This window comes from Pongo pygmaeus, chromosome 6 (assembly GCF_028885625.2).
Source record: "Pongo pygmaeus isolate AG05252 chromosome 6, NHGRI_mPonPyg2-v2.0_pri, whole genome shotgun sequence".
Lineage (NCBI taxonomy): Eukaryota > Metazoa > Chordata > Mammalia > Primates > Hominidae > Pongo > Pongo pygmaeus.
In genome coordinates this window covers 67,825,500-67,839,387 of record NC_072379.2, presented here as the reverse complement: position 1 = coordinate 67,839,387, position 13,888 = coordinate 67,825,500, and the positions used below count along the sequence as shown (strand labels likewise).

General features: G+C 35.2%; 1 protein-coding gene across 4 annotated transcripts in view; it reads left to right on the top strand.

The window, feature by feature from the left end:
- Positions 1 to 13,888, top strand: part of HDAC9 (histone deacetylase 9) — a 911,013-nt gene that overhangs the window by 794,076 nt on the left and 103,049 nt on the right. For all 4 annotated transcript variants that reach the window (XM_054496835.2, XM_063667493.1, XM_063667495.1 and 1 more), the window contains exon 22: positions 450 to 568. In XM_054496835.2, the coding sequence (XP_054352810.1) occupies positions 450 to 568 (119 nt within the window). The remainder of the gene's footprint in view (positions 1 to 449; positions 569 to 13,888) is intronic.

Genomic DNA, 13,888 nt, shown 5'->3' with positions numbered 1-13,888 from the left:
AACTTTTCCCAAAAGAAATTTATAGTTCAAATTTACACCAAGTTCTCACTAACTGGAGCAAGCCGGGTTTTCACTAAAGCTTTGACTTTCCTCTGTAAAACATTAGTCACTCCCTTGGAAGAAGCAGTTTTTTATAGGCAGTGGGATAAAACAGCCACAGACGTATGTGTAATATGATGGGCTTTAGAATGTACCTGCAAAGCAGTTTTTTTTTTTTTTCCATTTGGAGGAAAAAAGATGAACAAAAAAAAGACTGAATTGGGATGCTAAAATAACAGCGATTCATTATTAAGGAAATGATACATTTTTGTCCCATTCAAATAATGTTTTTATTCCCCTTTTCTTTATTCTTGGGAGGTTCCTATTGTTGTGCCAAGTCATTTTCACTGAACGATTTTTAAACGTATTCACCCATCCCACGTGTGACCGGTTGCATTTTTACTGTGCAGGACCATCGTGAAGCCTGTGGCCAAAGAGTTTGATCCAGACATGGTCTTAGTATCTGCTGGATTTGATGCATTGGAAGGCCACACCCCTCCTCTAGGAGGGTACAAAGTGACGGCAAAATGTAAGTACCTCTTTCAGGACTTTATGGAAGGCTCTGATATCATACCATCTTTTAGGTCTTTATGATAGACACCACCTTTTACATGTGTCCGGTAAACTTGGGTGAGACATTTGAAAATGATTCAGATGGTGTTTATTGCTCTGTCGGATTCATGTTTCTGTAGAAATTTGCCTTTAAGAAAAACAAAGTTAAAGTGTTTCGTTTGGTGGACGTGACAGCACATTTCAGAAATTGTACGCTTTTCAGGAGACCTGTTTTACATTTAAAGGCAGAAGTGATAGGGCTTCTGTTTAAAATATGCTGCATGACTTGAGAGGTCATGAGTCTAGAAAAGCTACTGTGCTTTTCCAAGGAGAATGGAAGTTCCATTGTACATGGGATAAAAACAGCTATTTCTTAATAATATTATGCACTTCCAGGTTTGAAAACAAAAGTGTGATTCCCCTTGCTGAGAGCCTCTGTATGTGTCTATGGGCAACCCTCATAATCTCTATTAGTCTTCTGTTCTGTTGCAAAGTTGGACTTTTTGGCTGTGTTCCTTAGCAACTGGACACCACATGAAGAAATAAATTTTATGTTACAGTGCATTTGAATAACACAACCTAGTGGAATCTGGCTAGAAAGAGGATTTCTTTAAAAATAATTCCCTTGCTCTCTGAGTGGGAAAAAAAGGTATATATATATATATATAGCTCACATATAAATGTACATTGGCACCAGCGGTATCTATTTAAAAATAGAAGAAAAAAGTAAAATTACACAAAGAGTAGGGCCCACAATGGTGTATTTTAGGGAGAGTTGCAAAGCAGACAATAACAAAAAACCCAAATACTTTTAAGTGGGAGAGATGAGTTTGGAGCAAATGTGCTGTATTAATTTAAAAAGAATCAAAGAAATAGCATCATGCCAACCTTTGTTTTTAGTTGGCTTCTCATGTGAAAGAGTTTTCTGCACTCTAATTATTCCAGTAACATTGTTAGGTAGTAACTATTTTTAACATGTATTATTTACCCAGGATTCTTTGTGCCTTGTTGTCTATTAAAAACATATTAAAACAGGAAACTCTACAAAGACAAACAAAGCAAAATAATTCATGATTTTGGTAAAATTGAATAGAGAGGTGTTTGCTCAGATTAAATGTCTGTATGGCCTTTTTTTAAAATTATTATTATTATCCATGGAACTCCACTCAATGGAAGTCAGTCCTTCCATCACAGATAAACCTCACTTGTGAGTCAGAACTGGTAAATAGTTGTCTAAATAAACAAAGAAAAAGAGAGTTGGTACATCAAGTTGAGATAAACCCAAAAAAATACAAAATACCTAGCGAAGAAAGAAGGAACTCTCGAAAAGTTGTTCCTTGCCATTATGTCCAAGAATCTCACTCAGAAGAGAGGAGTGTCTATGTTTAGGTCTTTCTCCTTGCCACAGGGAAAGGTTGTAACAAGACTATTTGTCAGAACTAGTTAAAGGGATTGATCGTTTTGTTCCCTTGTGTCTTCATTCTTGGCCAACTCAAGTTCAAATCTCAAATGTTACCTTGAGAATAGTCACATGGTTTCTTTTGGTCATTAGGTATAGGAGACGTGGGTTCTACCACTTCTAGGTTTAGTAGAGTATAATAGCGTCTTCAATATATTTTTTACCCCTTTACATATATCTATTCATTGGAGAGGAAGCTCTTCATTGTGTTCCATCTCAGAATCAGTTTGTCTAGAATGCCTCCAACTCCCCTCCCCTCGTTCCCAGTCCCTCCATACCCCTTGGGTGTCTTTCCTACTCAAGAACCATATGTTCTCTGCTAGATGCCTATTTCCCAGGAAAAGCAAGCAGACATATTTTAAGTGATATAATACTTGACCTTTTGCGTATTTGCAGTTTAATAAGGAAAAATATATACAATGAGAAGTCTTTAGAATCTAAACAGATTGTAGTTGAAACTCTTCACATATCTTATAGATGAGGAAACTAATTTATTTTAAAATCTGAAATAACTGGGGTTAAAATCAAAGTTCTTATCCTGAATCAGTAGTTAGGTGAAATTGCATGAGGCAATTTCTGTATTTTTTCCATTAAAAAGAAAATGTTTCATAAAATGCATGACAATAGATTTTTTTTTTTTTTTTGAGACAGAATTTCACTCTTGTTACCCAGGCTGGAGCACAATGGGATGATCTCGGCTCACTATAACCTCTGCCTCCCGGGTTCAAGCAGTTCCCCTGCCTCAGCCTCCCTAGTAGCTGGGATTACAGGCGTGTGCCACCACGCCCATCTAATTTTGTATTTTTAGTAGAGACAGGGTTTCATCATGTTGGTCAGGCTGGTCTCGAACTCCTGACCTCAGGTGATGCACCTGCATTGGCCTCCCAAAGTGCTGGGATTACAGGCATGAGCCACCACATCCAGTTGAGAATAGAGAATTTCGATGCACACTACAGAGAACATATTAGTGCCCATGACCCTTAATCCCCCAAACATAGTCTATGACAGACATTGGCTAGTTTTGTGATACTTAAGGGAAAAACAACAAAGCCTCACATCTGGGCAACTGTATATATTATTTCATGGAAGCCTGAGTTTGTCAGCTATACTTTCTAGAGATGCTGCCACAACAAGTGGGTAGAAGCTGGGATTACTAGATAGCTCAATAGTTGTTCCCTGAAAGACTCCCCACCTGGTATCTTTGTTTGCTTTCTAACCACCTGGCAGATGCATTCATATTGCTTTGGTCCAAAAGTTCTGTATGGGCAATTAACACTGGACTTTCACTATCTTGTTCAGGAAAGTCATCCTTTATTGTGGGAGTAGGGTGATCCCAAAACAAAGTTAGAAATGGGCTAGATTCTAAAGTAAAAAGTAGGAACAAGATACACAACCAAGTTCTTCTCCCGGTGTTTTCCAATTCTAGAAAAACTCATTCCTGCTCCAAGTAGAATATTTGGTAATTATAGAGAGTGGTTTTGAGGATGCTATCCATGTCAGAGATGCTAAAATTATATTTTCTTAGCACATTGAATCAATCTTTTAAAATAGTTTTGTTTGCTATCTCTGAAAGGAAAAGAGAAATGAAGTCAAAATAACTAGGATTTTTGTTTGTTTTTAAACATTAGTTACCTGATTGAAAAATAATAATAAAAGATTGGTGTAATCACCAATATCTCAGCCCAAATATAGAGGTGATTTAAAATTAAAGGTAATTCCTTTCACTAGTGATGTTTTTCTTTCTTCCTCTTTTTTCCTCTCCTTTCTTTATATATTAAGTGCTTTCTGTTATGAAACTACAAAACTTTTGGAATTGGTTTCTGCTGAAGTTTTAATAAACAATCTGAATTACTTACTTAGTATCGGTGTTGCTCTTTAAGGACCAAGGCTAAATCCCAACCCGAAATGACTAAATAGCTTTTTAACCTGCCCTAAACCCAGCATCAAACTTTACCTTGAAGTTATCAGTTTATCTTTCTAAATATGCTGATTCAGATATGATTGTCTTCAGGTTACAGCTTAATCAGGTTGCCATGACAACTAAGTGCTATATTCAAACAATAAAATTAATTGAACATATACTACCACCCCCTGGCTTTATAGTGTTGTTAACATTTTTTTTTAAAAAAAAAGGTTCTTTGGTTTAAATTCATTTTGCCACAACATATATTTTTTCTTCCCTCAACACATACATGCGTTCACTACTTTTGTTGGTGTCAGGCAGTGAATTCCTATGTTCAAATTGCTTTTGTCATGTGAACAAGAATATGTTTTTCCTTTGGAATTATGCAAAATCATTGTGAGATGATAGCCATATCTGATAAAAAGTATGTTCCTTTTATAAACATGTGAAATACATTCGTTTAATAAACATTTGATAGTCCTTGAGACAGAAACCATTTCTCTCAGCAAATATACAAGGGTTATTTTGACAAGTAAATCACTAAATGTGATTCATCACATAAACAGAGCTAAAGACAAAAAACACATGAGTATCTCAATAGACATAGAAAAGGCTTTCGATAAAATTCAACACCCCTTCTTGATAAAAACTCTCAATAAACTAGGTATTGAAGAAACATATCTCAAAATAATAAGACCCATCTATGCCAAACCCACAGCCAACATTATACTGAATGGGCAAAAGTTGGAAGCATTTCCCTTAAAAGCTGGCATAAGACAAAGATGCCTTCTCTCTACCACTCCTATTCAACATAGTTTAGAAGTCCTAGCCAGAGCAATCAGGCAAGAGAAGGAAATAAAGGGCATCCAAATAGGAAGAGAGGAAGTCAAACTCCCTGTTTGCAGACAACATGATTCTATAGTTAGAAAACCCCACATTCTTGGCCCAAAAGCTCCTTCGGCTGATAAACAACTTCATCAAAGTTTCAAGATGCAAAATTAATGCACAAAAGTCAGTAGCATTCCTACACACCAAAAACAGTTAAGCCTAGAGCCAAATTAGAAAGGCGATCCCATTCACAACTGTCACAGAAAGAATAAAACACCTAGGAATACAACTAATCAGGGAGGTGAAACATCTCTACAATGAGGATTACAAAACTCTGCTCAAAGAAATCAGAGGAAACATAAACAAATGGAAAATCATCCCATGGTCATAGACAGGAAGAATCAATATAATTAAAATGGCCGTACTGCCCAAAGCAATTTACAGATTCAATGCTATTTCTATCAAACTACCAATGACATTCTTCACAGAACTAGAAGAAAACTATTTTAAAATCCATATGGAACCAAAAAAAGAGCCCAAATAGTCAAGGCAATCCTAAGCAAAAAGAGCATAGCTGGAGGCATCATGTTACCCGACTTCAAACTATACTTCAGGGCTACAGTAGCCAAAACAGCATGGTACTGGTACTAATGGAACAGAATAGAGAACCCAGAAATAAGTCCACACACCTATGACTAACTGATCTTTGACAAAACTGCCAAAAACAAGCAATGGGGAGAAGACTCCCTATTTAATAAATGCTACTGAGATAACTCGCTAGCCGTATGCAGAAGACTGAAGCTGGACCCCTTCCTTACACCATACACAAAAATCAACTCGAGATAGATTAAAGACTTAAACATAAAACCCAAAACTATAAAAACCCTAGAAGACATCCTAGGCAATACCATCCTGGACATAGGTATTGGTAAAGATTTTATGACAAAGACACAAAAGCAATTCCAACGAAAGCAAAAATTGACAAGTGAGATCTTATTAAGCTAAATAGCCTCTGCACAGCAAAAGAAACTATCAACAGAGTTAACAGACAGCCTACAGCATGGGAGAAAATTTTTGCAAACTATGCATCTGACAAAGGTCTAATATCCAGCATCTATAAGGAATTTAAACAAATTTGCAAGAGAAAAACAACCCCATTAAGAAGTGGAGAAAGGACATGAACAGACATTTTTCAAAAGAAGACATACATGCAGCCAACACAGCCAACAAGCATATGAAAAAAGGCTCAATATCACTGATCATTAGAGAAATGCAATCAAAGCCACAATGAGATACCATCTCACACAGGTCAGAATGGCTATTATGAAAAAGTCAAAAAATAACAGGTGCTGGCAAGGTTGCAGAGAAAAAGGAACACTTAGACACTGTTGGTTGGAGTGTAAATTAGTTCAGCCATTGTGGAAAGCAGTGTGGCAATTCCTCAAAGAGCTAAAAGTACAACTACCATTTGACCCAGCAAATGGTATATGCCCATTACTGGGCATATACCCAGAGGAATATAAATCATTTCGCCATAAAGACACATGCTCACAAATGTTCACTGCAGCACTATTCACAATAACATGACATGGAATCAACTTATGTGCCCATCAATGTTTGACTGGACAAAGAAAATGTGGTACATATACACCATACTATGCAGCCATAAAAAAGAACAAGCTCATGTCTTTTGTGGAATTACGGATGGAGCTGGAGGCTTTTATCCTCAGCAAACTAATGCTGGAATGTAAAACCGAATACTGTGTGTTCTCACTTTCAACTGGGAGCTAAATGATGAACTTCTGAACACAAAGAAGGAAATAACAGATACTGGGGTCTCCTTGAGGGAGGAGGGTAGAAGGAGGAAGAGGAGCTTAAAAGATAACTATTGGGCTTAATTCCTAAGTGATGAAATAATGTGTACAATAAAAACCTGTGACATGAATTTACCTATGTAACAAACCTTCACATGTACCCCCAAATGTAAAAGTTAGAAAAAAATTTTAAGTGATTTAAAAAAGAATAGTTAATAGTTGCCAGGGGGAAAATCAAATAACAAAGCTTAGAGTCTTGAATTACCATCTTTTTTTAATAGAAAATTGTACTTCTTTTTAGTATCTTCTGATTCTCTTTTCCCCACCGGGTGCCTGTTTAACAATGAGAAAGCGTAATTTGGGGGATGATACCTGTATAAATGAATTTAGACTTAACAGTGAGTTATTCTTAGGGAAGTACAAAGATTCCTTGATTAGTCAGTCAATGATCCAAAAGTAAGACTAAAAACTTGAGTGCTAATCCAATAAACAAATGCCAAAAACAAACTGATAAATACACAAGGCCATGTTGTCTACATCGTCTGCTAGCAATGCATGTACATGCTTTATCCCAGGTGCCTCATGAAGTTTTATCTAACTACGAATTCTGAATAAGCACTTCGGTTTTAACTCCAGTTATTACGGATGATAAGATAAATTAGTTTCCTCATCTATGAGACATATAAACTTTTTTAGATAGCCTTGATTACAATCTGTTTGGATTCTAAGGTCCTCTCTTCTCAATGGATATTTATTCTTTATCAAGGTGCAGATACTCAATAGAAGGTCATATATGGTTATGTAGCTCAAATACCCTCCACTTATCCATTTCTTGTGTGCACAGAGTTGAATATAGATTGAGCCAGAACTAAGTGTGTTTTGGTGAAGTTGACTGCTTCTTTTCTTGTTCTTTTTTACTAATGACTCTATACCTATCTTAAAATGTCCGTGGCTCTCCTAAGTGTCTAATTTTTTCCACATTATCAAAATCTATAAAGAACCTAATCATATTTACTTAAATGCTTCACTAATTACCTGATTATGGTCTTTAAATGTAAATGTATTTCAGCTAATGTTATGGTTGTAATACTTCTGTAACTATTCAGAACGTAGTAGTTCTGTTTAGCAGTTGTACTTTTTATTCCTTATCTGTAATCAGGGACTCAATGCCTTGTCTTCTCATAACGGCATTTTGGGCCACAACAAACAGGTATGGAGAAAAGGAGTGTCTAGAAGTCACCTACCCACCAGGTACCTCTTCATGAAGGGTCAACCTTAAACTTGAAGGGCTTCAATTCTTTTAGATTAGGGTGAACACAGGGGAATACTATGCAGCATTGATTCTTCAAAGTATTGTCTTATCCAGCTACCATCAGATTAACCTCTTTCATCTGTTTCTGTGCCGTGTTTCAAAAACTGGCCCAGTGCCTGGAACATAGTCTAAATAGCATTTTTAAAAATGAGTAAGGCTAAAAAGAATCCATGATTTTTTTTAAGTAAGTCAGATGATTTCTTCCACTATATTCGATGTTTCTTGAAATAGGAGTTCATAATTTTTTTTCTTTTTTGCCATTGCTATCTTCCCCATCACTGCCATTTCGGTCTGAGTTTTGAATCACATATTCCTGTGTTCTATAATATTTTAATTAACAAAAACCTTGTTTTTCTGGAAACTGCTTCTGACAATGGACACTTGTTTAATATTTCCCTTTAATAGGAATTGTATTCAGGGAAGTCATGGTTTCCTTGTAACAGTGGGCCTTGGGCAGAAGTGCAGAGACCCAGCTGTTAATACCTGCTTGAATCTAATTGGTGAGAAACTCCTTTAATCTCTGCTCAGAAAACCAGGACAGTGGGAGTTGATAGAGTCCTTTAATTATTAAACTTGAAATAAACAGTAAGAATTAAAGAAAAGTAAACAATAGCTAATTTTGGTATCGGAAAATATATGTTCAGATCTCAAATATGTTTCTCACTAATTTTGTAATCAAGTTAGTTTCCTAATCAGCCAAAAAAAAAGTGGGTGGGGAAGGGAGATAATAATTTTACCTACAATCTATGTAATAAATGATTAGGTTGTGAATTAATAGTTTCGAATTTTATTGTTCATATCATTTCAACAATTCTAAATATTCAGTGAAAGTCTGGGTGTTTAGATGATATATTTGAGCACAAAATATACAACACAAATTCTGCAGCTTTTTTGAAGGTGTTTTAGACTCCTATTTGAAGAAAATGGAAGGAGGATGGGCAGACATCTTTGGAAGCAATGCAGGATTTTAGGTAAATAGTAAGTGTATTGTCCATTTAATTAAAAGTCAGTTTAGCAAAATAAGTGCCTGCATTTCACATTTCTATATCTGTTTGTATTCCTACTTTATAATAAATCCGGAGACAATTGAAAAAGTGGTAATGTTTTTAAAAGAAAATAAAGCATTATTATTTTGTGATGAGGATACCTCAGTCATTGCTTGCCTAAAAACTGTGCATTTTGTTATGATATGTTGAGGTATGTTCTGCTCTTAACATTATGAATATGCCAATGCAGAATAAATAGTCCAGTGATGCTTTTTTAGCAATTGACTACAATTTTAGTTAACTGACAGTTGACTATCTGAAACACACTTGAGAGTCAGAAAAAAACTTCTCAACAAAATACTACCAAACCCAATTCAAAAACACATTAAAGGGGTCATTCACCATGATCAAGTGGGATTTATCTATGGGATGCAAAGATGATTCAACATAGGCAAATCCACAAATGTGTTATACCTGATTAACAGTATGAAGGACAAAAACTATATGATCACTTCAATAGATGCAGAAAAGGCATTTGACAAATTCAATGTCCTTTTATAATAAAAACTCCCAGCAAATTAGATATGGAAGGAATGTACCTCAACAAAATAAAAGCCATATATGGTAAGGCTATAAATACATCATACTCAATGGTGAAAAAATAAAAGGTTTTTTCCTAAGGTCAGGAACAAGATAAGGATGCTCATTCTCGCCACTTCTATTCAACATACTAACAGAAGTTCTATCCAGAGAAATTAGACAAGAAAAAGAAATGAAGGGCATCCAAACTGGAAAGGGAGAAGTTAAACCATCTCTGTTTCCAAATGACATGATTTTATATATTGAAAATCCAAAAGGTTCCAGCAAAAAAAAAAAAAAAAAACTGGTAAAACCAATAACTAAATACAGTAAACTTGCAGAATATAATATTAACATACAAAAATCAATAGCATTTCTGTATACTAACAATGACCTATATGAAAAATGATTAAGAAAATAATCCCATGTACAATAGCTACAAAAGGGAAAAAATGCAAAAACCTTAGGAATACATTTAACCAAGGAGGTGAAAGATCTCCAAACTGAAAACTATAAAATGTTGATGAAAAATGTTGAAGAAGATATAAGTAAATGGAGAGATATCCCCTGTTCATAAATTGGAAGAATGAACATTGTTAAAGTTTACATACTGCCCAAAGCTATCTTCAGATTCAATTCAATCTCTGTCAAATTCCCAATGACATTTTTCACAGAAATAGCAGAATCAACCCAAACATTTGTGTGGAACCACAAAAGACCCTGAATAGCCTAAGCAATCTTGATCAAAAAGCACAAAGCTGGAGGTACCATGCTTTCCAATGTTAACAGCTACTACGAAACTGTAGTAATCATAAAAGCATGACAACGGCATAAAAACAGACACATAGACCAATGGAACAGAATAGAGGACCCAGAAATAAATCCACACACCATGGTCAATTGATTTTTGACAAAGATGGCAAGAACACTCCATGAGGAAAAGACAGTCTTTGATAATTGGTGCTGGGAAAACTAGATATCCAAATGCAGAGGAATGAAATTAGACCCTCGTCTTATACCATGTAAAAAAAATCAACTCAAAATGGAGCAAAGATTTATGTGTAAGACCTGAAATGTAACATTAATAGAAGAAAACATAGGAGAAAAGATCTATGGCTATAGTTACTATTATAAACAATGTTGAAGTGAACATCCTTTTACAAGTCTCCCTCTGCGTGTGTGTTAAAGTTACCTTAGGCTGATGTTTTTAGTCAGTTGGGGCTTCTGTTTCTTTTTTAGTATGTAGCACGTGAAAATATGAAGGAAGGCAGGAAAATAAGGAAAGAATGTCTTTGACCTTCCTTACCTATAACTCAAACTTCAGTCCATATCCCTGTTTCTCAATACACATGCAAACACCCACACAACAAATGTGTCCTCCTCTCTTTACTGTTTTATACTCTGTATATCACACCTCTTAGGTTCCAGTTAAAATTATCAGAAAGGGTGGTTCTGTATACTGATATTCTTCAAGTTTAATCCAAACTTTAGGGGAAAAGCAGGTCAAAAGTCATGTGGTAGATATGTAAAATATCATTTTGAGGTGTTTTCAAGCAATACTTTGGGAATTACAATTTAAATAGAAAAGATGACTTTCTACTCGAAACATTCTGCTTAAGTTATCAAGGACTGTGGGGGGCAATGTGGTCATAAGTGTGAAAGCATAACCTGGTCGTCCAGCAGAAAACATCATAATTCCAGCCTGGGCCATCAGATATTCTTGACTGAAAAGGGAACATTAATTTCATCCTGGCCGTGTTGTTATTATTGATGATAGAATTATAATACCTGCCAGTGATGTTGAATGTTTTCTATACACTAGGCACTATGCCTCAATGCTTCTCTGCACTATCTTATTTTGTTTTTATGATTAAATGAGATAATATATACATAGTACCTTTTTGTATTTTTTTTTATTATTATTATACTTTAAGTTTTAGGGTACATGTGCACAATGTGCAGGTTAGTTACATATGTATACATGTGCCATGCTGGTGTGCTGCACCCATTAACTTGTCATTTAGCATTAGGTATATCTCCTAAAGCTATCCCTCCCCCCTCCCCCCACCCCACAACAGTCCCCAGAGTGTGATGCTCTCCTTCCTGTGTCCATGTGTTCTCATTGTTCAAGTCCCACCTATGAGCGAGAATATGCGGTGTTTGGTTTTTTGTTCTTGCAATAGTTTACTGAGAATGATGATTTCCAATTTCATCCATGTCCCTACAAAGGACATGAACTCATCATTTTTTATGGCTGCATAGTATTCCATGGTGTATATGTGCCACATTTTCTTAATCCAGTCTATCATTGTTGGACATTTGGGTTGGTTCCAAGTCTTTGCTATTGTGAATAGTGCCACAATAAACATATGTGTGCTTGTGTCTTTATAGCAGCATGATTTATAGTCCTATGGTTATATACCCAGTAATGGGATGGCTGGGTCAAATGGTATTTCTAGTTCTAGATCCCTGAGGAATTGCCACACTGACTTCCACAAGGGTTGAACTAGTTTACAGTCCCACCAACAGTGTAAAAGTGTTCCTATTTCTCCACATCCTCTCCAGCACCTGTTATTTCCTGACTTTTTAATGATTGCCATTCTAACTGGTGTGAGATGGTATCTCATTGTGGTTTTGATTTGCATTTCTCTGATGACCAGTGATGGTGAGCATTTTTTCATGTGTTTTTTGGCTGTATTTTTTGTATTAATATCATCTTTTAAGATTTTCTTATCCCTCTGAAACCATTACAAAATTTTACAACCATTTAAATTTCTAGTTTTAAAAGTAGCAGAAAAATTAAGTAATTATCCTTAAGTCACAGAGATGAAGACTAACAAAACCACAACCAGATCTCATGTCTCTAGACTTCCACCTTCATTTATTTTCACTAGGTTTAATGGGTTATTAAAAATATCTCAAATAAATATGTACACACTTTTTAATTACTATAGAAGCTTCTCTGAATTGTGAAAATATTTTTCGAAAAGAAAATTTTTCCAACGGTGACTTTTTTATTTAAATAAAATTTTCCAGGTCAAAAAAGTAAGCTTTATAATATATTAGCAGTTTACAGACCATGTTTCCTATTTTTCATGGAGCATTTTTCACAAGAACGAGTCAAGGACTTACTCTTTGACTCAAAATTCCTGCAAACCACTATGTCTCTTTGTTATATTCTCAAGCAAGTACATGGCTTCCTGCAATGACAGAGGAAAGGAATATGCAAGACATTTATGATTGCATGTAATACAGTTCACTCATATATATTTAACAGCTAACATAAAAAAGCAACATGGCTGATTAAGAAGGCAAACCTGTCAGGATATAAAAACACAAATTTGAGAACGATTTTATTTTTAAATTACAACAAAAAAATTTATTCAAGTGAATGAGTGCTCCATGTTCACTATTACTCTGCATTCACTTTCTTGTTCAGTTGCCTATTTCCTCATACCACATGATAACTCAGATACCAAATTGTAGAAGAATGTTTTCCACCTGCAGTGTTTAGTTACTGATGCCATGAAACAATCCTTAGGCTAGGATAACTACTGCTTAACTTTGAAGAACAAAGTTACTATAACTGTACCATAACGGGCCAGATGAACTTTGCTTATGAAAAGAAAATATGTAAGCAGAGTTTGCCCCAGAGGAAGATGCCAACTGCAACTAATGTGTACTGTATTCCATTAATACTAAGATATACTTTTTCATATTTTGACATATCTGAAATTGGAATGTCTCACACTTGATGCTATTTCATCATGAGATTGGGGCTGTTTTTTTAATTTTCACAGTGGTATATAAAATTATGGTTACATTTATTTTGTGCCACAATTGATGGCATCTTAGATTCAATGGAAAATAATATTTTATTCTTTGAGATATTTGTAAAATCCAAGCCAATGGCCATCCTAATCTAATAGCTTAGATTTCTATTTTATATTTTCTTTACAGACTTCCAGTGACTGAATAGAATCCCAAAGAAGCAAAAATTAAAATAACAAAATGAACAAAAAATATTGCCAGGGACAAATTTTAAATAATAGTTGATTCTCTTACTATGAGTTTGCTTTGAGCTCAGACAAAAAATGGTTCTTCCTTGGCCTGACATCTCCATAACCATAGATTTTGACCCTTTATTATGATGATTGCTATAAGTAAAATAATTGGTTTATGATTCATCTTGCAAATCGAATCAATACAGAAAAGAATCAGTTAGTCAAATGCTTTGTTAAGTAATGTCATGGCCTGGTGCCAGCAGTGTTAAGTATATGGAATAGCATGTGACCAAGAATCAGCTATTAATATGTGTGTGGCTGATGAAGTATTCAAGGAAATCATGGGGAATGGATGTGCAGCTTCCTTCTATAGGAAATTCTCCTCATACTACTGTCATGGGCTGGAGATTCA